The following is a 26892-nucleotide window of genomic DNA, read 5'->3' as shown; positions in this document are numbered from 1 at the left end:
ACTTCAAAGAGAAACTGCTGAGCTTCAGTTCATCTGCAAATTTGACACCATCAGCTCAGGATTAAACAAAGACTGTGAATGGCTTGCCAATCACAGAACCAGTTTCTCCTCCCTTGGTTTTCACATCTCAACTGCTAGAACAGTGCCTCATCCTCCATGATTGAACTACCTCATTATCTCTAGCTTGCCTGCATATATATACCTGCCCCTGGAAATTTCCACTACATGCATCTGACGAAGTGGGTATTCACCCACGAAAGCTCATGCTCCAAAACATCTGTTAGTCTATAAGGTGCCACAGGACTCTTTGCTGCTTTAGTAGCCCTAGTAGCATCAGCTGAAAAGGAGGGAACTACCCCAAAAGAACATGGATTGTGGCATCAGAAGAGGTTTGTGGACAATGCAGATGGGGAAAACCCAGAGAGAGAGAAAGGAATGTTAGTAGACCTGGGAAGCGCAGGTAGGAATCCAAAACAGTAAAATAGCATGTAAAAATAAAGAAATAAACCCACTGAGTGCAAATAAAAACAAATACAAAAAAATCAAAGCATCAAATGGACAGTAAAGAAGACCAAAGAGAGCTGAGCTTGTAACCTACCCACAGCTGGCTGACAAAAAGATCTATGGCATTGCAAAAAGTAGACACAAAGAAAATGTAATCAATGATTTTAGTTCAGTATCCATTTATTGTGTGATGTTATGATCAATCAATATGTTATATTACATATATTCACTGTATGTTAATTAGAGTTAATTTTTAGGATTATAAAAGTATAAGACTGATCAGTATTTAGAGGAATCAAGTATTAGACATGAGTAAGACAAGCTGAAACACAAGAACCTGTAGGCTGAGGCTTCAAGCCTTTAGCTTAGCTTTTTTGGCCTTGGAGACAAGAAATGATGGCATAAATCAATGACTGAGAAACAGCTCCAAACATTATGGGGAAAGAGGTACCAACTGGTAATGTTGTGGAAGTATAGCTGGGAAGATTAAATTTAAATTATAAAATGCTGCAACAGTAAATATTGTCTCCAATATATGCCTTAACCTCAAGAAAAAGTAGTATGTCAATGTTAATGAGAATCTACACAGCCTATAGAATTTGGTGTCCCTTGTGTTTGTAGGGGACACAGACCAATAAGATATAGAGGGTTGAAACTTTCATGTACAAGCACAGAATGTAGGTATAGACAGAATCACAGTATAAAAAGGGTGCCCAGAGTAGGAAAGTTGAGCTTCCTATGGGAAACTCCAGCAGGAACCACTCCCGTATTGATGATCAATCCATGAGACAGCCAACAGATTCTAATATAATCTAGGAACATGTGAGTATGTCTGTAGGTATGACTGGTACATGGTACTTATCTTTAGGAATTGTATATACTATGACATTTATAACTTAGTTGGTAACCTTAATAAAAGATAGATGCCTATGGTTTCACGTCTTCCTATGGACATCAGATCCAGAACAAACTGTTGAACTTTAGACTGTAGCTGCCAGAACCAAATCCAGTGCAGTATAATTAACATTAAATAGAATAAAAAGCTACACAGAGAAGGATGGTACTGCAATACCATTTGTAAATGATGACCAGAGGAAACTTGTAGTAACACCCAAACATGTGAAGGAGAGGAGGAAACAATACTCTGAGAGTCACTTGAATGATGCAACTCCCTTTTGGGTGGAGTTGCTGACATATGATCCTAATGTTGTGTCTGAGTCTGATATACCAGAGGAGCAGATGAGAAATGCAGTCCAGGTAACGAAGAACAGTAGGGAAGTAGGACCTGAAGAAGTGACAGCAGACCTGGTGAAATTCTTGGGCAAGAGAAGCATAAAACTGATGAGAAGAATAGTTAAAGCTGTATGTTGAGACAAGAGAATTCTACAAGATTAGTGCAAGCCAATCTTACACCCAACACATAAGAAAGGAAGTATCCATTGAGAGATAAATTTACTGTTGCATGGGATGAAGATACTGGAGCACATCTGGGATATGAGGAATAGGAGACTGGAATAGGAAGAGGAGTTCGGCTTTAGGAAATGATGAGGAACTGCAGATGCTATGTTTGTAATTCAGTAAGTGATAAAGAAGTGGCTTGAGTATCAACAGGCTAGCTTCTGAGCTTTGATAGACCTAGAAAAGGCATACAGTACAGAGGAGAAAAGGATGCTCACACCAGTGCTGAGGAAATATATGTGAGGATTTAATAACTATGGTGAATACACTAGATAGATCACGTAAAACAGTGATTTGAACATGTTTTGGAATGACATGCTCTTTTGCAGTGAAATTCAGACCTCATTATGGGTCTGGGCTGCCACTGTTTTTTATGTTGATGGACCACGTCAGCAGGAAGATTGCAATGGAAAAAATGAGAAACTACGATCGCATAGCAATAAAAGTATCCTCAAAAGTAGCCTATGGGGAAACAGTAAACTGATGGTATAACCAACTAAACTGGCATGGGATGAAAATGAACATGTGTAAGCCTGTGGTCATGTGGGTCAGCAGCAGTGCCATGGGGAAACTGGACAGAGATTATGGAGTGAGACTAGACCAGACTGGCCTGTCAAGTACCTTGGTAGCTGGGGTAATGGAAGACAGCAAGCTTGAATGTGAGACACAGTCCAGTCCAGTCTAGGCCAGGGGAGAGCTGGATGTGTGTGGAGTAACATTTCAAGTGTTGTGTATGCCATTAAGACTGAAAGCCCAGATGTACAGAACAGGAAGGCACCCTGCAATGCTGAATGGTGCAGAAGCATAGGTCCTAAAGAGACAGGTTCAACGCCTACAGCTGCTTGAGATAAGAAGTCTTTGCTCTATTAAAAGAGTTACATGAAGAGACTGATTTTTAAATGAATGAAGTCAAAGTGGAAGTCAAAGTATGTGATGTGGCTGACAAAATCCAAGACGCACCACTTTGCTGGTTCAGCCATATACAGAGGATAAATGAAGAGGACCTGGTTAAGACAGCACTGCAGGAGAGAGTGGTAGGAAACAGATACCAGCCAAAGCTATGGAAGTGATGGATGGATTGCATCAAAGAAGATGGCAAGGAAATGGACCTTAGCGCTGCTTCGGACAGATGAGGGTGGCAGATCCTTGCATGATGACCCAGTCCCAGATGATGGGATAAGGGGAATATGATATACATGGGTGTGTATATGTGTATGCACGTGCGTATGTATACACACACACAATGCAATGTATATTGTGCAGCAGTGATATGGTTACATACCAAGGTGATAGTGTAAACACACATACAATATTAGTTTTTGTGCCCATTACTTTAGTATCCGAGTACCTAACAAATTTACTAATGAGAACATGGGGGTCAGTTCCTCCACTATACTCTGTCTGATTTGCCCATGTTGCCAAGCTGCTCATAAGTCAGCACTAACCAACTTCAGAACTGGGAATCCTTAGGGGTGAATAGCCACTGGTATGCGGCCTATCACACCCCACTTCTTGAGCTCCAGTACAGGAGGTATGACCAGAACATTCCTATGCTCTTGTGCCAGTCCCTTGGGGATGTGAACAGTTGGGTGTAAGACAGAACGGCGATGACTCTGCTGTAACTTAAATCAAGGCATGCACTGACTCCCAGATAGCCAAAGAGTATGAGCATAAAAGGTGCTTTACAATCACCTTTGCATCCCCATCCCACCTACGCTGAACGTAATTCAACCACAGCTCAGGATATAGTCCAAGGAGTCTAAGAATGAAGCTTTAGTCTTAAAGATATACTGCTCACCTTTATAATATTTCAACTTAGGAAAAGGCAAAGTCACTTTACATTACTTTAAACATAATGGAAGCTGATGTACTGTAAAATTATACGTCAGTAATACTGCATTGTTGAAAAGGTCTTCTGCTCTGTCTTGGAGATGGTGTTTTGGAGATTATGGGAAACATGTCAGGGGAACATGCACTGTGTAATTCATAGAGAATACGGTTGGTGCATTAATCACTTAAGAAAGGAAAAAATCTATTTTGTTCCCTTTTGTAACATGGGTAAGAAACTGAGAGGGGGGTGAGTTGAACTCTGAATCCATTCATCTCTGATGGGCCACGCTTGTCATTAGGAAAATAAATCTGAAAAAAGTTAAATATAAATTATAAGTGAAACTCATCTGAATATTTAAGAAATTTTGAAGTTAATCATTTATAAATAGGACTGCCAAGCATCTGGTTTTTGATTGGAATGCCTGGTTGAAAAGGGACCCTGGCGGCTCTGGTCAGCATTGCTGACCAGGCTGCTAAAGTCTGGTTGTAGCACAGCAGGGCTAAGGCAGGCTCCATGCCTACACTGGCTCTGTGTGGCTCCAGAAGCAGTCGGCATGTCTCTCTCTTAGCCAGGGGGCCAGGAGGCTCTGTGCGCTGCTCCTGCCCCGAGCAGCAGTGCCGACACCACAGCTCTCATTGGCTGGGAACCATGGTTAGTGGGAGCTGCTGCGGTGACATCTGTACACAGTATGCAGAGCCCCTGTCCCCTCCACCTAGGAGCTGGACATGCTGGCTGCTTCTGGGAGCCACCTGAGGTAAGTGCTGCCTGGCCAGAGCCTCACCCCAAACCCCCTGGCCCAGGTCGGCACCCGCTCCCGTACCCTGACTCCCGCCCAGAGCCCTCACCCCAACCCCCAGCTCCAGCCCTGAGCCCCCTCCCACACTCTGAACCCTTTGGCCCCAGCCAGGAGCTCCCGCCTGCAACCCAAAGCCCTCAGCCCCAGCCCCACCCCAGAATCCACACCCCCAGTGAGAGCCCTCACTCCCTCCCACACCCTAACCCCATGCGCTCGCCTGGTGAAAATGAATAAGGGTAGGGGAGAGTGAGGGACAGGAGGAGGGGGATGGAGTGAGGCAGGGCCCTAGGAAAGGGCTGGGGCAAAGATGTTCAGTTTCATGTGATTAGAGAGTTGGCAATCCTATTCAGAAAGATCCACGGTGCCAAAATGAGCTACACTGAAAGGAGGTAGAAGTGTATCCAGATCATTTACTGTACATCAGGAACCTAAGATGTGATGAGCAACATGTTCAGTTGGGATTACATTCACTGAACGGAAAACAAAAGCAAATTTAAACTATAAACTCTTGGCACATGGTTGTACAGTGCCCGCCACAATGGAGCCCTGATCTCAACTAGGCCCTCTAGATGCAACTAAATTACCAATTAACGACAATAACTAGTTGACATTGCTTACATTAAAGAGATGTAGAACTTGATGTAACCTTTTGCAATTTTGCAGAACCAAGGGAAACATCTTCCACAAACACACACTCTGACAGCAGCAGCTGGGAAACTGAAAATAAAATGTTTGCCTTACACTCTTGAACTTTGATGTATGTCTATCCACATGGAAATTAGACATTTGGGCTTGGGCTGCAGCCTGAGCTCTGGGACCCTCCCACCTCGCAGGAACCAGCCCAAGGCTGAACGTCTAAATGACAATTAAACAGCTCTAGTCCACGCCCCATGAGCCCAAGTCAGGTGGCACAGGCCAGGTACGGGTTTTTAATTGTACATTAGACATATCCTAAAAGCCTGCAGAAAGGAAAAGGAACCTCTGGGACTTCAGTGGTCCATCTAAATTAGATGCCTGAGATTAAGAAGGCCTGTAGCAAAAGTGAAGATGTTAACTGGCTGGTAGTCTGACAGCCGTGCCTGGACAGCCAAGAGGAAGGAGTTCTGCACTGGTCTTTTGAGTTCTGTTTAACGTCATTTTAACAGAAGAAAGAAAGAAAGAAAGAAAGAAAGAAAGAAAGAAAGAAAGAAAGAAAGAAAGAAAGAAAGAAAAAGAAAAGTTCAGTAACAGCATTCTGTGTGATATCATACATCTTAAATAATGTTAATCAAGTAGCTTAAATAAGCTTTTAAACTTTCCTCAAGGAAGATGCAAATGGCAGATATGCTGTGAGTACAGTAAAGAACCATCTGAATTAGCTTCACATATATGCCAGTGACTCCATACACGTTTTTACACAATATGCATACTGACAATTTCAGTTGGCACTTCTTGTGAATTTGTCCACATAAACCACTAAGCAGGTAGCCTTTTCACTACAGTGAGCATGTGGTAGAATTTAATCTTAATTAAACACTTGCTAAAATCATTAAGAAGCTATATATTGCAGGGCTCCATTACACTGTAAATCTTGAATGATAAAAAAGAACATCTCTTGCTCTTGAACTTTGGATCTAGAGACTGCTTTGGAAGAACAAATACTTCTTTTGAGTTATAACTTTCCTATATCAAAGGGGCAAGATAATTATATCCTTCCTTATTTATCTTTTAGGGCCATCAAAATGCTACTTGATGGTTTACAAAACTGGTTGGGTAGGTAATTGACATTTTCCTGTAAGGGTGGAAGAATTTGATTTAACTGGCAAGTCTTAATGGCTGTTCATTCAAATCAAAATAGCTTGTTTGTAGAGCAACAAAAACTGTCAAAAAGACAAACTGCTGTTGGCTCTGTTTCTCAGCTGTCAGCTAGAGAATGAATGAGAGAGAGCAGGAGAGATTTAAGAGAGAGAAATATGATTTACATCAACACTGTTTTAATCACTTCACACTATGGATTTATTTTAAATAACACAGTTTAAATAGGTTTCATATTTATGTAGGTTTTTGCACAGATTCATAAAAATGTTTTCTAGATATTTTTATTGAAATATGACGTGATTAAGTTTAAACAGGGCCTATACAGATGAAAGTCTATATCACTGAGTTAGGGCTACAAATGAAACATTACTGCTCATTAAATGATACTAGACAATGTAGCAATCCGTAGAGATTTTTTATGCTTTTTTGGCTTGGAAGTGTAAGTTTACACAGAGATTTGCTTACATGTAAACACACATATAAGTATTGCTAGTATTCTTCTTTGTCACATTTGTGAAATTAAGTCCATTATTTAGCCATGATATTGAATAAAATTTTATTAATCTACAAAAAAAATCAAGTAATTAAACAAAGGGAAGTGTGATAATTTGGGATTCAGGTTGTAAGGAAATAAAACAATTAAAATGCTGCTATCTTGTTTAAATAACTTAACTGTCAACACAACTGGATAAGCGTCCATTAATGAACTGGAGAACTATTTATCATATTGGTCCAGACTCTCACTCACATGCAGTTATTCCATGAGTAGTTCCATTGATTTCAATGGGACTATTTGCTTGAGTGACTACTCACCATTGTGAGTACGGGGTGAATAATCTGGCCTGTTCATAGAATATCAGGATTGGAAGGGACCTCAGAAGGTCATCTAGTCCAACTCCCTGCTCAAAGCAGGGCCAATCCTAGACAGATTTTTGCCCCAGGTCCCTAAATGGCCCCCTCAAGGATTGAATTTACAACTCTGGATTCAGCAGGCCACTGCTCAAACCACTGAGCTCTCTCTCCCTCCTTCTATCCCCTGTTGGATGTAATGGAAGGATTTCACATTTTCATGGTGACTGTGGGCTCTAAAGTAGTTTTCACATTTAAAGAGGCAGATTACTAGAGCACAAATGAGGAGTTACAGGGTCCCTATGAATATAGGAACCAGAATACAGAAGAGTGCTTCTCAAGTGTGCTGAAAAGAAGACACCTGAGTAGAATGAAGGGAAAAGGATATGTGCTCTGAGATACATTAATGTGCTACAAATTAAAAGCCAAACTTGCCATGAGAACTACTGTGTATTTGTACAAATAGATCATCAAAGATGAAATCTTTAAGTCTACAAACTTGTATAGAGATTCCTGATCAGACTCTTATAGAGCCAGTTTACTTCAAGAAAGATTACTGGGGATATTCATTAAGAGCCCAATCACATATTCACCTTGAGCTTTCATATGTACCTTGAAAGTATGATGCATAAAAGGGTAATAAGAGCAGTACAGTGAGCTAGTAAGGTGAAGCTGAAGTTCTGGTAAAAAAAAAACAACAACCTTAAACTCAGAGCAAACTCCTAGGAATGTTAAAATCCAGCAACAATTATACCTAGAGATTTGGTTGTTTTATCTACACAAGTAACGCATAATTTTTTGCCTTGCACAATGACTTTTTGGGGAGACCTATTTACACCTTGTACAACTCCAGTTATATGATGGGGTTGTCATACTATATGAAAGATAGGGCAGAATTTGGCATTTTTTTCTGCAGCTAAGGTTTGATTTCACATAATTCCTGATCCTTGCTGGACAAACATTATTACGTTTTCTATGTAGATCCCACACTCATTTCCTAATCTGTACACGGTGTCATCAGCCATCAGTGATTTTGTTTTCTGAGCTTGCTAATAAATATATACACTGTGTTTTTTTTCCTTTCTGTTGGCTGGTTTCTCATTAGTTTTTATTACATATTATTTATATATGTAGCACCAACAGTGTCGGATTAGTTATTAAATCTTACCATTGGCAAAGTTGCAAATAGATAGGAAATTCATAAGCAAAGATGTGCATTGAAATTCACGAGTTTTTATATATATACACACTTCTACCTCAACATAACGCTGTCCTCAAGAGTCAGAAAATCTTACCGCATTATAGGTGAAACTGTGTTATATCGAATTTGTTTGATCCACCAGAGTGCACAGCCCTGCCCCACTGGAGCGCTGCTTTACCGCATTACCGAATTAATGTTATATCGGGGTGCATTATATAGTAGAATCATAGAATATCAGGGTTGGAAGGGACTTCAGGAGGTCATCTAGTCCAACCCCCTGCTCAAAGCAGGACCAATTCCCAACAATATTGGGGTAGCGGTGTATATATATCTGTATAGTACAAATCTTGATGCAAGAAGAAAATCAATCATCTCAAACAGACTATTAGACTAGATAGATGTCCTGTTCAGGCACACATAACTGTCATTATGCATTTAAGAGCCAGGCCAACTTCTGAGGTTCTTGTTCTAATATCCAAGTTTAAGTGCTGCTTTTCTTTTAAACTCATTTCCCACTCAGGCAAACTGCTACTGACTTAAATGGATGTTTGTCTGACTAGGGTCTGAGTAAAAATGGAAGAAGGAACTCCGAATTTGTTTCCTGTTATTAATCTTTTGGAGAAAACATCATAGCACCTTTAACTTTATAGCTGGAGAATTATCGGATATAGGCAAAAGGGATCTCAGTTTAATGAAGACCAGCCTTGATAAACAAACATGAAATTGATACTAAAATATGCTCAGCATAGACACTGAAGAAAATGCATTTGATAATAGTATCAATGCCCTTCCTAGCATGAAAATGTCCTATAGAATCCTGGAGCTGCAACAGCTTAATAAGGCCCTATCAGAAAAAAGTCAGTAGTAGAACTGAGAAATTCTCAGTGGGAGCAAACCACAGAAGTTTGGGAAAGATTTTCTTTGGGGTTTCAGTTAATTGGAGTGTGATGTGTTTCAAATTTAGGGAGCTGTATTTCATTTTGGGACACTCAGCTCAAATTTCCAACTGCTTTTTATTGTTCCAAGAATTATGTTTCAGAATACAACAATAATCCTATTGATTCTGCAGTGGAAACCACAAGGGATTAGTAGAAACCAAAGAAGATCAGATGAAATATTCTAGTGGCAAGTGCTGGAATTTTAACTAGGGGAGCTGAAGCAAGCTGCCCCTTCGAGCCCTTCTGGGTTCTGTTGCTGCAAACGAGGGAGGGATGGAGGCAGCCATCTCTTCTGAAGATGTGGCAGGTAGAAGAGTGGGCTATCCAGGTACCCACCCTTGAAATACTCTGAAAGGGGAAGGATTGGCAGCTGCCCATAAAGACAGAAGAAGTGGGCTCAGTACAGTGCTAAAGTCATGAATTGTAATGGCCTATGATATACAGGTCAAACTAGATGTTTTAATGGTCCCTTCTGGCCCTAAAGTCTATGAACGTATGAAAGGGCTTTGCATGCCAATCCACATACAAGAAAATGAAATACTCTGGGAGGGAGAGGGGGATTGAAAATGAAAATGACAAAGGGATGTGAGCCTGGGTCTGCTTGGTGAAAATGGAATCAAATGACTTGTATGTTTGGTGGAAGCAAAACTGGGCCAAGCATATCCCAACAGGGGCACATATATAGGTTCATATCTGCATTTTTGTCTGGTAGTGAAACTCCCAAATGAACTCAAGTGTCTGTGACAGGTTCTCTTGTGAAAGGTTCTCATAACTCTTGTCTGAAGTTGAATTTAATTTCTTTTTGAAATAATCTTTTAATTAAAAATGAACAAAAGTCAAGTATTCTTTAAATTATTAATATCCTTGTGCCAAAATAAAATAAAAATATATTGGAAAAAGTATTTTTCCTCACTGCAGTGTTCATTAATGAACATGTCTAGTGGCAGTTGAAGAGGTACAAAGAATTTTATGAAAATCCTAATTTTAAAAAATTACAATTTACATTTTTATGGGACAGGGTTTTTTAGTTTAGTTTCATTCACATTGCTGCCCTGAATACTAATCTATGCTTTGCATTGTTTCCATCTGCATCTTTCCTGCCTAGCCAAAGCTCATTTACGAACCCTCCAGCAAAATGAATTTTATCATTAGGCAGAGATATAATAGTTTAACTTAAATCATCTTTGCAAAATTATCCTGAAAAATGATAAACACTGGCTCAAAACTCAGTCCCCTGCTCTCACCATAATAATCAAAAGCTGAGCAAGCACTCAACTCATGAAATTTTGCCTCTTTTCAGCCTGGGAAATGTCTGTGAATAGATTGTGATTTCCTTAAGTTTATTCATTATTCAAATTCACTTGCCGCATTTTAATGAGCTCCAACACCATCTTTAATCCTATGAATATATTGTGAACAGTTTACTTGGTGTATCTGAGCTTGTATCAGCTAGCTGGAGATGAGTCACACAAGCTACATGATATTCTTTGCACTCTCTGATTGCATGAACATCTCTCTTATCAGGTGGAAGTTCTGGAGTTCTAAATCTCTCAATAATTTAGGGAGAAGGCGCAGATACACAGAATTATGGAATTTCAGAAATCTCACTCTCTCATCCACTCAGGCCTTTCTCAAGGGATTCTTCCTAGAATAATTTGGCTCCTGCAAAATTTGCTGGGTGCAGAGGTTACAGCCAATATTTTCTCACTACATTCACATAAAGACATTTTCTGTATATGTACAGTTCTAGTTGTGAAGGGTACTGTCAGATTATTGTCTAACTCATTTAACTGCCTAGGTCACATGCCAGGGCATGGAAAATTTCTTAGGATACTGGTCTCCTTCTGGTGTTAAGCAGTGTTTCATCCAGACCCAATACACCAAGAGCACTACATTTACTAGTTGGCAATTTTCTGTCATTCTCCTCCAGTTGTTACAAAATGTGTGTGTGTCTGTTCATAGTTGTAGCAGCAAAGGTAGTGGCACCCTATCTTTTGGTTGCATCTAGCAATCTTATGCTTTATGGTCCAGATACCGGCTTGGGCCCTAGCACTGCAGCTTTGGGATTGCATAAGCTGAAGAACTCTGAGTAATAGCAGGACTAGCAAGTGAACCTGCAGCCATATACATCCCAGCTTCAGTGAAGGTTAGAAAAATCAAGCAGGTTGTGTGGCAGTTCCACCTGCCAATATTTGTCCAGGTCTGCTGGCCTTTTTTCTGGGCCTATTCTTTCCACCATCTGGCTCAGGCGCTCTGACAACTGTCACTCAGAGATAAGCAAATCAGTTCACCTTGGCCACACTTATAAAGAGCAGGAAGAGCCTATCCATCACCTTCCTGCTTTGGACCCTCACTCTTCCTTTGCTACTTCTGCCCCCATTCCCAGACACTATGTGAGGAGTTAGCCCTTTGCCTAGTGACTCTTACTTCCTAGTCTGTTCTTTCCTTTCTTCCTTTGCATGTGGCCCTATCATAAACAGATAGTCAAGGGTTAATGCCTCTTTTACCTGTAAAGGGTTAAGAAGTTCAGTAAACCTGGCTGACACCTGACCAGAGGACCAATAAGGGGACAAGATACTTTCAAACCTTGGTGGGGGGAAGTGTTTTGTTTGTGCTCTTTGTTTTGGGGATTGTTCGCTCTTGGGACTAAGAGGGACCAGACTCAATCCAGGCTCTCCAAATCTTTCTGAATCAGTCTCTCATGTTTCAAACTTGTAAGTAATAGCCAGGTAAGGCGTGTTAGTCTTATTTTTGTTTTCTCAACTTGTAAATGTTCCTTTTTTACTGAGAGGATTTTACCTCTGTTTGCTGTAACTTTGAACCTAAGGCTAGAGGGGGTTCCTCTGGGCTATATGAATCTGATTACCCTGTATTTTCTATCCTGATTTTACAGAGATGATTTTTACCTTTCTTTCTTTAATTAAAACTTTCTTTTTAAGAACTTGATTGATTTTTCCTTGCTTTAAGATCCAAGGAGATTGGATCTGGACTCACCAGGAATTGGTGGGGGAAAGGAGGGGGAGATGGTTAAATTCTCCTTGTGTTAAGATCCAAGGGGTTGGATCGGTGTTCACCAGGAACTTGGTGAAAAAGCCTCTCAAGGCTGCCCATGGAGGGGAAGGTTTTGGGGGTGGACAGGAAGTGTTCCAGACACTGAAATTCTGGATGGCGGCAGTGTACCAGATCTAAGCTAGTAATTAAGCTTAGAAGTGTCCATGCACGTCCCCACATTTGTACCCTAAAGTTCAGAGTGGGGAAGGAACCTTGACCTGGTGGCAGCGGTGAGGGATTTTTTAGGAACCTTGACAGGCTCGTTGGCGGGGGTAGGGTTGGGAGGGACACTGGTTCACATATAATTTACAGTGCCACACTTCGATATGGACAGGTGCTTGGCTTTAAAATTCCCAACCAAACTATATCCCCACATTCCTGTCAAAACACTGGTCAAGGAGAAAACGATAAAGAGAGCAGATTGCTGTGGCTACTGTTGCAGGACCACTCTTTGCCTCATCCAGCCTTTCCTTACTGCTGCTAGAGTGATTGTTTTGGAGCTCATTATCCCCCTCTGATTTTCTCTCTACTCCCCTTATTTCCTCTCTCCTACCTCCTCCCCTCACACTCCCAAACCCACAAAGCGATTACAAACAAAATGTACAAACGCTCATACAAAGCACGTTAAAAACTCATTATTTCCGAGTCTTAAAATGTTTTGTGAGGATTCATGTGAGCAAAACTCAACTGATTTAATGTGCGTGGAAAGTGAACACAAAAGTACATTCATTCTCTAATTCAAGCAAATAGTCAAGGAAAGATACCTGTAGTATTTTGTGCAGCTCTATGAGAACTTGATCCAAGGTGCAGTGAAATCAGATGAAAGACTCCGACTGACTTCAATGGGCTTTGGATCAGGCCAATAATAATCATAATGTGAAAACTGATGATAATGTAGCAACTTGTCTGTCAAAACAAATTACTCGCCTCAGGTGACTGAGTGAGTAGATTTTTTTTAAGGCTGAGTAGGAATATTACAAGGCATACAGCCAGTGGCTGAATCCAATGGCTGCTGTTTGCTCCTTTCTAGGTGGCTGATTTACCTATGTTATCCTGATGGGAAAGCCAGAAGAGGTACACTTTGATTAAGATATTTGTGTGATGACATTTTGCATTATAAAATTACAAACACTACACATGTAAATATGAAATAATACATATTTGAAACTGCAATAATAATCATACTTTCTACTGGTGCAATGGGAGATGAAGAATGCTGGGTTCTCTTTGAGGAATTCCTGTGCCATTATGGATTCCTACAGGATGATTTCTCTTTAAAATTTGATGGAAACCAGGCAACACCAGGAGAATGACATCCATTTGGGCTCTCCTGTTAAACTATAGTATGAGGATTTGACACTTGATCAGGGTTACCACTGGCTTCTCTGTAACAACTGCATTACAGATTGCAACATCTCATATCATTCAGAAACAACTCCCCAGGATTACAATAAAGTACAAGGGATTTGACACATCATGGCCTACCAAAATATTGAAAGAACACATTTCAAGGATGGCTTAGCTCTCCATCTCAAAACATAATATTTGGAAGAAGAATATTAGTACCATATTGGATGCAGGTCTCAGACCTTTACCTTTGTGGCAGCATCAAAACAGACAAAGCCCATGCCAAAGTCAATGGTAAGCCCCATAAGATGACTCTCCAAAACACAGGCATATGTCTTGCACTGCAAAAATCAGAAAACACAGTTACTATACTAAGTAGCACTACACTTGTCTGTTAGCTCCAGTAAGTTCTCTTTGTTTGCTCCAATGCACACATCTCATTGTCAGAGAAAGGATTGCACATATGTATTAGGTCAATTTCATCCCTGATGTAGTTAAAATTAGTGCATTTACACCAGAGAGGAAATTATGCCAATACAATAGAAAGAGCCTTTCATTTCATTTTGAAAAAAAAACAACAAACGTAATTCAACAGTAATTGTAGTGGATTACTGTAGCAACTGATAAAAAGAAAGTCTCATTTTATAACTAAATTTTTTAATGATTTTAGAAGATAAAACAGAGTACCATCACTAAACCTTCTTATATCCAGATTTAGAATAAATAACTGGGTTTGCAAAAAAAATCTGTTTGAGATACTATTTGCTTTTTTGTTATCTGCTCAACCTCAGTGGTACAATATGGTGAAAAATAATTTATGCAATCAAAAGAGAACTTTCAGTGTCGACTAGCAGACAATATTTAGCTCTAACCATAAGCTTCTAAGGGAAAACCTTGACGTTTTAAATGGCATTCATTCTTTGGTTTCTTTTTTTAAGAACATGACATTTTGATATACGACATAAGAAATCAATTAGTGACATTTTCTTGATTAAACTGAGCTCTCTACTTCAAAGCATGCTTCAGGTTCGTAATGGCAAGATTGCATTGTTCAACATAAATTCTGGTTTCCCTTGTCAAAAATATTTAATTATGTCAAAATCTGATGCACCAAAGTGCTTTAAAGACCATGTTTCATACAGCTGTATCACAAGGGAAATGTTTCGGGGAATTTTACTTTTCAGATTAAAGTCAGAGACAATTAAATCCCCCAAAATCTTTGAGCTGAAGACCCTAAGCAAGAGCACAGATTACAGGATTTTTCATTTTCATCCAGTTCATGGATGTTAATACAATGTGCATACTGTGTCACCAGACTGAATATTAATTATTAATATTTACATATGCTGGTTATTGTTCTTCTTCGAGTGATTGCTCACATCCATTCCAGTTAGGTGTGCGCGCCGCGCGTGCACGTTCGTCGGAAACTTTTTTTACCCTAGCAACTCCAGTGGGCCGGCAGGTCGCCCCCTAGAGTGGCGCCGCCATGGCGCTCTATATATACCCCTGCCGGCCCGCCCGCTCCTCAGTTCCTTCTTACCGCCGTGTCGGTCGTTGGAACTGTGGAGCGCGGCTTAGCTGTCCTCCACGTCCCTAGCTCTCCTAGTTCTCTATCGCTTGTCTATCGTTCATCCATTATAGTTGTTAATTAGTTTGTTAAGTAGATAGTTTAGTTAAATAGTTGTTAAGTAGTTTTTTGCCGGGGGCTTAGCCCTTCCCGGCACCCGGCGCCAGGCTCATGCCTGTTTCGCCGGGCTTCAAGCAGTGTGCGGCCTGCAAGAAGCCCATGCCTACCAGCGATCCCCACGAAGCGTGCCTGAAGTGCCTCGGGGAATCGCACAGATCCGACAAGTGCCGCATCTGTAAGGCTTTTAAGCCGAGGACAAAAAAGGAGAGGGATCAGAGGCTCCGAACTCTCCTAATGGAGGCGGCACTTGACCCGTCGGCTTCGCAGGCCGTGGTATCGGCACCGGCACCGGATCGCTCCGGCACCGAGAAGACTCCCCGGCACCGACCTTCTCCGGCACCGGAATCAGAGCCAAGGCCGTCGAAGTCTGATACTCCGGCCAGGCAGACCCGGCTTGAGCGCCCGGCCTCGACATCGGCCGCGGCGCCGCCGGCACCGTCAGCACCGTTGACTCCGGGCCCGGCGGGTCCGTTGAGTCCGGTGCCGCCGAGCTCCCCCATGAGATCTGGGGTTGAGGTAGTGGTCCCATCCACACCGGAGACCTTCGCCTCGGCTCGGGACCTTATTGCCCTGACTGAGCCCACTCGGCTGCCACCCCCGGTACCTCCGGTGCGGGTTGTGTCCAGAGGCAAGCCCATGATGTCGGCGCCGCCCAGAGACAGTCGTTCGCCATCCAGGTCCCGACGTCTTGGGCGCTCCAGATCCCGACGCCGCTCGCAGTCCCGGCATCGCTCCCCTCAGCGGTACCGGTCGCACTCGCGGCAACGGTCGGCATCGAGACGGTCGCGGTCAGGCTCCAGTCGGCGACACCGGCACCGCGACTCCAGGAGCAGGTCCCGACGCTACTCGCCGCACCGGTCGACCTCCCGGCACCGAGCTGGTGGCAGGTCCCGGTCTCGGTTGACCTCCCGGCGCCGAGCTGGTGGTAGGTCCCGGTCGACCTCCTGGCACCGAGCTGGTGGCAGGTCCCGGTACCAAAGCGGCACCCGGTACTAATCAGGATCCCGGCACCGCGATAGATCCCGGTCCCGATCCCGGTCCCGGCACCGATATGACTCCCGGCACCGGTCCCCGGCACCGAGACGATCCTCCGTGCCGGCCCGCGCAGACCCTTACCATCCGGGGTCGGCCCAGCCGTGGCCCTCGAGACAGCCGTCCGTATCCTCCCAGACGGACAGTGGGTATGCGCTGGGCACCGACCGGCAGGCGGCGCTGTTCGGGGATCCGCCGCTGCAAGACCAAGGCCCACAACAGTGGGGATTCTGGACACCCTGGGCATACCATCAGGCCCAGGGCCCCCAGCAGCTCCCTGCTAGACCGGCAACTGCGGAGCGTAGGGCCCCTGAAGCCTCCTTGTCTCGCCCCCCTCCCTCCCCGGAAGGGGAGGAAGGGTCCAAACAGCAGGACTCCGCTGTGGCTCCGGAGGCAGAGGCGAGGGCTGAGGAAGACCCTCAGTTGGACACTATCGTGCCTGGGGTCTCATCATCCTCCTCCCCGGATGAGGCGGTGGCGGGTACCTCCTCCAACAGTCCCCCCCCGCTGGATCTCAGGGCGCACCAGGACCTCCTCAGGCGATTGGCTCAAAACCTGAGTCTGCAGGCAGAGGAGGTCTCGGAGATAGAGGACCCAATTGTCACCATCCTCTCTTCTGATGCTCCCACCAGGGTCGCCCTGCCCTTCATACGGACCATCCAGGCCAACGCCAATACTATCTGGCAGTCCCCGGCCTCCATCCCTCCGACAGCGAAAGGAGTCGAGAGAAAGTACATGGCCCCTTCTAGGGGCTATGAATATCTACATGTTCACCCGACTCCCGGTTCACTGGTAGTGCAATCGGTGAACGATAGGGAGCGTCACGGCCAGGAGGCTCCGGCCCCCAAGTCCAGAGAGGCCAGGCGGATGGACCTCCTTGGCCGTAAGGTGTATTCGGCTGGGGCGCTGCAGCTCAGGGTCTCTAACCAGCAGGCCCTGCTGAGCAGATACGCCTTTAACTCCTGGGTGGCAGTGGACAAATTTAAGGAGCTGCTGCCACAGGATGCTCGCCAAGAGTTTACGGCCATCTTGGACGAAGGCAAGAAGGTCGCACGCACGGCCTTACAAGCCTCCTTGGACGCTGCGGACTCGGCTGCCCGTACCCTCGCGTCAGGAGTTACGATGCGTTGCATCTCCTGGCTGCAGGTTTCCGGCCTTCCGCCGGAGCTCCAGCACACTATACAGGACCTTCCTTTCGAAGGCCAGGGCCTGTTTTCCGATAAGACAGACCCCAGACTCAAGAGTCTAAAAGACAACAGGGTCATCATGCGGTCCCTCGGGATGCACACCCCCGTGACGCAGCGTAGACCCTTTAGGTCGCAACAACAGCAACAACGTAGGCCGTTTTCCCAGTTCCGCCAGCGGCAGGACCTTTACAGGCGCCGCGGCAGGAACGGCAGGCGCAGGCAGTCTGGGAACCAAGGGGGGCAGAACCAAGGCTCCTCAAAACCCCCGCCTGGTCCTAAGCCTTCATTTTGAAGGTGCGCCCGAGGGCGCGGTAACAGTTTCCCCTATGGATCCTTTCCCCCCGTTTTCAAACCGCCTTTCGTTTTTCCTCCCGGCGTGGTCCCAAATAACATCGGACCGCTGGGTCTTAAGCATGGTGCAGACGGGATACCGCCTGCAGTTTGTTTCGTTTCCTCCTTCCCGCCCTCCTTCCTCGTCCCTCTTCAGGGACCCCTCTCACGAGCAATTCCTTCGGCAGGAGGTGCAGACGCTCCTCAGCAAAGGAGCTATAGAGGCGGTCCCGGAAAACGAGAAAGGCAAAGGGTTTTATTCCCGCTACTTTCTGATCCCCAAGGCCAAGGGGGGCCTCAGGCCTATCCTCGACCTGCGAGAACTCAACAAATACCTCGTGAAGTTGAAGTTCCGCATGGTATCCCTGGGGACCATTATTCCATCCCTGGATCCGGGAGACTGGTACGCCGCCCTCGACATGCAGGACGCGTATTTCCACATTGCCATTTGGCCGCGCCACAGACGCTTTCTCCGCTTCGTTGTGGGGGCTCTTCATTATCAGTTTGCAGTCCTCCCATTCGGCCTGTCCACGGCCCCGAGGGTGTTTACAAAATGCATGGCAGTTGTCGTGGCGCATCTTCGGCGCAACCGTGTCCACGTGTTCCCTTATCTAGACGACTGGTTGATTCGGGGCACGTCGGAACAGCAGGTCAACAGCCATGTCCGCATGATCACCGCCATATTTGCAAGTCTGGGCCTCTTGATAAACACAGACAAGTCCACTCTGAGGCCCACGCAGAAGGTGGAATTTATTGGGGCCGTCTTGGATGCCACTGTGGGCAGGGCCTCGCTGCCTCTGCAACGGTTCCAGACCATGGCGGCGATCGTTCAACGTTTGCGGTCAGCCCCATTGACGTCAGTGAGGACATGTCTAACCCTGTTAGGCCACATGGCGGCGTGCACTTTTGTGACCAGCTACGCTCGGCTCCACATGAGGCCTCTCCAGCTGTGGCTTATCAGTCATTACAGGCCGGCAAGGCAACCTTTAGACATGTTAGTCACAATCCCCCAGAAGGTCTTAGATTCTCTCGGCTGGTGGTTAGACCAGTCCGTATTATGTGCGGGTCTTCCCTTTCACCCCTCTCAGCCATCGGTATCCCTGACAACGGATGCCTCAGATCTAGGCTGGGGGGCCCACCTAGGGACCCTGCGGACACAGGGCCTGTGGTCCCAGGAGGAGGTGGGGCTCCACATCAACATGCGGGAGTTGAGAGCGGTCCGCCTTGCTTGTCAAGCGTTTTGTCATCAGCTTCAGGGTCATTGTGTCGCCGTGTTCACGGACAACACGACGACCATGTACTATATCAACAAGCAGGGCGGCACCAGGTCCTCCTCCCTGTGCCACGAGGCGATACGTCTCTGGGACTTTTGCGTAGCCCACTCCATTCACCTCAGGGCTTCCTTCCTCCCTGGAGTACGGAACACTCTGGCAGATCGATTGAGCAGATCCTTCCTGTCACACGAGTGGTCCCTTCGCCCGGACGTCGCTCTCTCCATTTTCCGGAGGTGGGGTTATCCCCGTGTGGACCTCTTCGCGTCCAAGGGGAACAGGAAGTGCCAAGCGTTCTGCTCCTTTCAGGGCAGGGAGCCGGGGTCGATAGCGGATGCCTTCCTCATCCAGTGGTCGACCCACCTGTACTATGCATTTCCCCCGTTCCCTCTGGTCCACAAGGTCCTCCTGAAGGTGCGCAGGGACAGGGCTCTCGTGATCATGGTGGCCCCGGCGTGGCCCAGGCAGCACTGGTACACCATGCTGCTGGACTTGGCCATAGCCGACCCAGTTCCCCTGCCCCTTCATCCGGACCTGATTACCCAGGACCACGGGACCCTCTGTCACCCAGACCTGCAGTCGCTGCACCTGGCGGCGTGGCTCCTGCGTGGCTGACTGGTTCCGAGCTGCGCTGCTCTACGCCTGTGAGAGAGGTGCTCTTGAGCAGCAGGAAACCGTCCACAAGAGCCACATATTCAGCGAAATGGAAGCGCTTCTCCTGTTGGTGCGTAGAGAGAAATCTCCGCCCTATGGAAGTTTCGGTATCCGAAATCTTAGACTACGTTTTGTCCCTCAAAGGGCAAGGTCTGGCCTTATCGTCGTTGCGAGTCCACCTAGCAGCTATCTCCACCTTTCACCCGGGTGCGGACGGTCGCTCCGTTTTTTCTCACCCGACGGTGTCGAGATTCCTTAAAGGGCTGGAACGTTTATTCCCTAACGTCCGTCCCCCTGCTCCAACCTGGGATCTTAACCTGGTGTTGTCCCGGCTCATGGGACCCCCCTTTGAGCCGTTAGCTACTTGCTCCCTGCTCTACCTCTCTTGGAAAACTGCCTTTCTAGTGGCTATCACCTCAGCTCGACGGGTGTCGGAGCTCCGAGCTCTTGTGGTAGACCCCCCATATACGGTCTTCCACAAGGACAAGGTGCAGCTGAGGCCACACCCTGCTTTTCTGCCCAAGGTGGTCTCAGCCTTTCATGTCAACCAAGAGATTTTCCTTCCGGTTTTTTTCCCAAAACCTCACTCCTCAGGCAGGGAGCAGCAGCTCCACTCGCTGGATGTCCGTAGGGCTCTCGCGTTCTACATAGAGAGGACTAAGCCCTTCCGGAAATCCCCCCAACTTTTCGTGGCGGTAGCAGATCGTATGAAAGGTCTTCCTATCTCCTCCCAGAGGGTATCCTCTTGGGTTACGTCCTGTATCGGGACTTGTTATGACTTGGCCCATGTCCCTACGGGCCGTGTGACTGCGCATTCTACCAGGGCGCAGGCGTCGTCGCTGGCTTTCCTCGCCCGTGTGCCCATCCAGGAAATCTGTCGGGCAGCGACCTGGTCATCGGTCCACACCTTTGCTTCCCACTACGCCCTGGTCCAGCAGTCGAGGGAGGATGCGGCCTTCGGAACTGCAGTGCTCTGTGCCGCGACTTCTCACTCCGACCCCACCGCCTAGGTATGGCTTGGGAGTCACCTAACTGGAATGGATGTGAGCAATCACTCGAAGAAGAAAAGACGGTTACTCACCTTTGTAACTGTTGTTCTTCGAGATGTGTTGCTCACATCCATTCCACACCCGCCCTCCTTCCCCACTGTCGGAGTAGCCGGCAAGAAGGAACTGAGGAGCGGGCGGGCCGGCAGGGGTATATATAGAGCGCCATGGCGGCGCCACTCTAGGGGGCGACCTGCCGGCCCACTGGAGTTGCTAGGGTAAAAAAAGTTTCCGACGAACGTGCACGCGCGGCGCGCACACCTAACTGGAATGGATGTGAGCAACACATCTCGAAGAACAACAGTTACAAAGGTGAGTAACCGTCTTTTGTATTGCCTTTATGAAGATACTTATTTCTATGGAACTGTGACTATCCATGAATAATAAATAAATAGTATTTATTAAAATTTCTCTTTACCAAGAAACACCCCACCAAAAACACTATCTTATTTTTCTCATGGTGCTGGCTTCTAGAGCTACCATAGGTGAATTCCTGGCCCCACTGAAGTTAATTGGAACATCTTTATTATTGTGTCATGAGTTTTTTAACAAGTCTAAGACCTTTGCCCCCAAATGTAAAAGCATGGGAGTTGTGGGTGTTCAGAACTTCCAAAAACAAGGCCATGTTTAGTTGGTGCCTAAATATGGATTTAGAGGTTTACTTTGAGAAACCCTGGTTTGGAAATGTTGACGTTACTGTCTCCTTAAATACAGAAATTTAGGATAGAATTTTCAAAACTGATCAGTGTTGGCCTAACTCTGATGACAATGGGCATTTTATCACTTACTTCAGTAGGAGCAGAGTTAGGCTCACACTGAGAGTTTTTGAAAATCTTACCTTTCATATTTTAGTAGTTATGTGTGTCCTGGTGTATTACTGCATCTTTAAACAATTTGCACTGAAATATGTTATATAGCAGGAAACCTGACAATGACAAACACAATAAAAGTCAAGAGATAGGGTATTTGATGGTTGTGGAAAATATGCATTGTAGATATTCAGATCACATCTTTTTGACATTTTTGTTACTGTAAATGCCATTGAGTCACATGAACGAAGTGCTATTTTGACATTAACATTGCACCACATAAGGGGCACCCTAAAAAAATAAACACACACACACATTTATTTACAGCTACAAATGGGATGACTTTACTTTTTGAAACACACTTAAATGGGAAGCCCCCTGAATACAAGGACCACAAACTACATCTTCCTTGTGGAAAGGTTCTTCTCCTCTAAAAGGATGAACTGTGAACACCTGCTTCTTAAATTGCAGGAAACATTTATTACTTGATATACTATTCTAGGATTTGAACACTGACTTTTTGAAAACTTTAAGATATGTATATTTTGTGGAACTGAAATAACTACATCTTGTTTAGTTAATATGCTGGCTGACATATAGGTCCACTACTTTTCTCTCCAGGATGGAATATGGTGACAGCTGTATCAAGGCACATACCATAGTTGATAGATAAATTGTACAAGCATATCACATAATTCAAGTCTTTCAGCTTCAAATATGCAGACCTCTAGCATCTAAACTAAAGTAACATCTCCATTTGTTGTCATTAGGGCAGATATGAAATTTTTATGCCAGCCTCTAGACAGAGTGAGAGAAATGATAGAGCAGTTCTAGTTCCTTCCAGTAGGGAGAAGTTGTACACACACACTTCAACCATTCAGTGATGCAAAATGTGAACTGCAATTTATTTTGATGTGGGCCAATTCATTAAAAAGGTTAACTAATGCTCTGTTAAGAAAACTCCCACTTTTATTCAAAAATCAGGGTTTCATTTTGTAGGTTTACCTTCATATTTTATTTGTTGTGTTTGCAGAAGTGAGAGGCAGTTTTCACTGCAAATGTATTGTAAAAATGTTGTTATATTATAAATATTAAAATTTTTTCCCCTGGGTCAAATAAAGGGGGGGGGAAGATGATTTTAGCTTTGGAAATGTTTCATCCCATTGAGAGAAAAAATGGGTTCACGTTTGTAAAGTAACACATTTCACACTAGATCAGATTTATGAATTCCCAAATATTGAAAAACCCTCAGGTTTTGCATGCAAAGCAAAAATTGGTAGGTGCAGAGTTCTATTATCAACTCACTAGAACATGTATAAAACAATAACTGCTTTACATATATGGTTCCAGCTACCTTAAGTAAACATGAAAACTACACTGAGGATTAAAATTTGTCTTTTTCTCAGATTGGGAATAACAGCCTGCTCCAACTGAGCTGACCTCCTATTCCAACAGTATAATCAGCAACTCCACCCATATGGAAGATCAGACTCAATCTATCACTTCAGACTAAGGTTTCCGCTCATCTTTTTTACTCCTCGAAATCTTGCAGAGGGATCTATAACACAATTAGCAGAGTAAAAAAAACCAAAACAACAACATAAAAAGGGTAAAAACTATAATGGCCTTTGACCAAATGAGATTTTAAGGTCTTTGGGACGGGATCCTCTTTTGTTCTGTGTTTGTACAACAGTGAACACAATGTGGTCCTGATCCAGGATAACAAGGGCTCACAGGCACCGTAGTAATACAAATAATAATCCTAAGTAATTCATTATTATTGAATTGTTGCAGTGAGTCTGCACTATAGGATAAAGGTAAACTAGTTAACTCTATTTATTCTGGATGTCTTCTCATATTGAATTTCTCTGCTGTCTTTAATTCAGCTCCTCCTTCATGAACTTGGAGAGAATAAAATGAAGACTACTACCCACGAGCATGGAGAATGACGAAGTTACTATGGCTTTAAGACAAACCTTAAAGATGTACTAAAAGCTATAACAAATGATTTCACATTGATTATTGGTTTCCTACACAAAAACATGAAACCTTTTTAAAAATGTATCCCAAATAAACAGCCACAAAATATTTCCTCTGTCAGTCTCAGTGCACTCCCACAGTATGGAAACTTAAGCTGAGTCCATGAATAATTCAGGAGCTCAGCTCCAGAAGATGACAGCCCAAAGCATTATGTTCCTCAGACTCTACACCCTCAGTTCACACTACAGTTCCAAGGAGATGTTTAAATTATGAAAGGCGTGATGTGCTGTGAGCTTATTGTAAGCTATTTCTGAAGCTTGGAGAACCTGAAAACACTTGTGTTATAGGTTCAAGAATCAATTCAGACTTTAAAACTCAACTTTTCAAGCACAAAACTTCAATGGGGGCAAACTTTAAAATGTAATCACAAGGCAGGCTAGACAATACCCATCTTCTGGAGTGAACAGCTATCATAAAAGCAAGAATGATAGTAAGAAAGCACATAAAGGAAGCCCATAAAGCAAGGAATGAAACATTCAACATAAAATAGTAGGGACTTAAAGAGAGACTGTCAGCTGCATTCAGCTGACTTCAGTTAATTTGAACACTACTATAAAAGCTGCAGATGTCTTGGGTTCTTCTCACATTTCAAAAAAATTCTATAAGACAACAGGGAAAATGACCTCACCGCACACACTATCTATGTGACTTCTGTTTTTTCTTTAAATATCTAATTATAAGCATGGATGTTCCTTATTGCTCTATTGAAAACTAATTAACTATAACATGCTCTACAAAGGCACCTCCTACCTGTATTATAAATTGCATGACATGTCAATAGCAAACTGGTATCAGCTTTATTATTTATTTGTCTTCCTGAAATCTTAATTTTTCCTAAAGGAAGTTTGTTCTTCACTTGTGTGTTAGAAGTTGCAGAAGCTATGAACTTAGGTCACAGTTCAGCAAGGTGCCTATCTGGGGGTCACGAGTAGTCCCATTTACTAGAAGTCACATACTAGAAGCGTGGCAAGTGCTTAGGTACCTTGCTGAATTGTGGTCTTAATCAGTATATTTTAAATAACTCCGTTTGTAATAAACTCTTTGGACCGTATTCTTTGCTGTTGTAAATTGGCAAAGCTCCATTTACTTCTATGGAGCTATGTTAATTTATATCAATAGAGAAATGGTGCCAATATATGTGCGACTATAGTAGAGTCCAGCCTACATTTGGATGATATTTTTAAAATGAAAAATTAACAAAATCCTAAATTTAATTAAAATATAAAAAATATGGATGGCTCGTGCAGAAATATCTGCATATACCTAGGTTTTCATTCAAAGTGAATTTTATATGCAAATAAGACACTGAATGCAGTTACCCCTTTGCTTGTGCATGTGACTGCATAGAGACTTGACTTTAAATATCAATATAATTATTATTTGAGAGTGCCCATTTATAATTTTCTGATCACTCACCAATGAGACCCTATTTTGATTTGAACCTAGCCCTTTCCTTGTCACAGAATGATGAGACTCATTGGCACTTTGTAGAGGCCAATCATGCCACTTCTTAACTAGCACCAACAATCTATTATGTGTTTGATAATAAATGTGCAACAAAATTGTGAGAGGAAGGATTAAGTCACAAACTACTGAAAGAAAATGAGAGCAAACTAAAAGTAATTTGGGAAATGGAATTGGCATCTTATCTACCCTCTTTTCCCTCCTTATTGGGATGTAGGAAAAAGTTCACATATGTACATACAAAAGATTAAACTGATTCTGTAAACTTTGGCTTTCAGTCAATTTCACAAATGATAAAATATTTTACTGTTGATAGTTCAGTTTCTCACATTTGCTATAGCCAAAATGCAGCCTTGGCACATAAAAAATATTTTCAGCTCAATAAATATGAGATGTGCTGATCACAATGAGGAGATGTGGGAATAAGACTGTTAGAAGAGGTATTGCTGAGGACACTGGAGCATATTGAATACATTCGAAGTATAAAATCTAAGAAGTAGAGCCAAAAATCAGAAGCGGCGCAGCAGGTACCCATATAAGAAGAGACAAAATTGAAGTAACTTGAATGCTGATGGTTATTAAAGATGTTTTGTTATATTTTCTTTTGCAGAATGCCCTGTACTGCAGTTACAAACAGTGCCTCCGGTAATGATATGAGAAGTAAGAGGTATCCATGAATATTTCTGAATTACGAGATTATTTGTTTTTGTTTTGTTTTTTTAAAAGAGTGAAACGGTATCTACATTTTCCAGTACAGTAATAAAAGTTCAAACTATTCCTCTAAAGTGTAATAGAAAGTAACATTTTAAAGTTAAAAATTAGCATTTCTGAGATTAACGGAAATAGCTATATGCATGAAAAGTGACAGAACTTCTACCAGTTTTATAAACTAACCTTATTTCATCTCAGCTCTGATGGTTTTGAGATCAGGAGGGTGTTACCATATATAAACATTTAACATTTTGTTTAAACAATAAGCACCAGATATTCAAATGAGGGCACAAATGATGTATACATAGAAACTTGTCTTTGAGCACAAATCAGCATGTGTATATATCAAATAGGGGCAGCAGCTAACACTTACATGCCCAAATATTCTACTGATACACAATATGATTTTTTATAGGTGCAGCTGGAAAAGTAATCATGGGTCAACATCTTTGCAGATGTGTTCAGAAAGATGTTTTTCTGATTGCGATATCAACATTACAGCTAGGAATGGGTGAATCAGAAAGGACTTGGAACTTTTTCTTTAAATTTTAACACAAACTATAATGCACTATTGGTCATCTTAGTTTCAAAGTAAAATGCTGATTCGGCATCAAATATTACCCAGCCTGATCTAGAATTATAACTATAGAAGAGTTCACTACTAATCTCTGCTCCGGTATCACATACTCCCCACTCTGGCATCTGCTAATTAAAAAGAAATTGCAAAAACCAAGAAATGTATGAAGAAAACAAAAGAAAAGTATTAGGCTCAGTTTTGCCCTCACATTGGTGCAACACCTATTAACTACAATGAGAGTTTAATTCTTGTAAGTGAGGTCAGAATTGGGTTCTTTATATCACTTGATTGTACAACAATGCTGTCCAAACA

At 43.5% G+C, this 26892-nt stretch overlaps 1 protein-coding gene across 3 annotated transcripts in view; it reads right to left on the bottom strand.

The window, feature by feature from the left end:
- SNTG1 (syntrophin gamma 1) overlaps positions 1-26892 on the bottom strand; it is a 567484-nt gene that overhangs the window by 41932 nt on the left and 498660 nt on the right. For all 3 annotated transcript variants that reach the window (XM_030553070.1, XM_030553068.1, XM_030553071.1), the window contains one exon: positions 14021-14113. In XM_030553070.1, the coding sequence (XP_030408930.1) occupies positions 14021-14113 (93 nt within the window). The remainder of the gene's footprint in view (positions 1-14020; positions 14114-26892) is intronic.

The sequence above is a fragment of the Gopherus evgoodei genome, chromosome 2, assembly GCF_007399415.2.
Source record: "Gopherus evgoodei ecotype Sinaloan lineage chromosome 2, rGopEvg1_v1.p, whole genome shotgun sequence".
Lineage (NCBI taxonomy): Eukaryota > Metazoa > Chordata > Testudines > Testudinidae > Gopherus > Gopherus evgoodei.
Note: the sequence above shows the minus strand (reverse complement) of the source record. Positions and strands in the feature narration are given on the sequence as shown.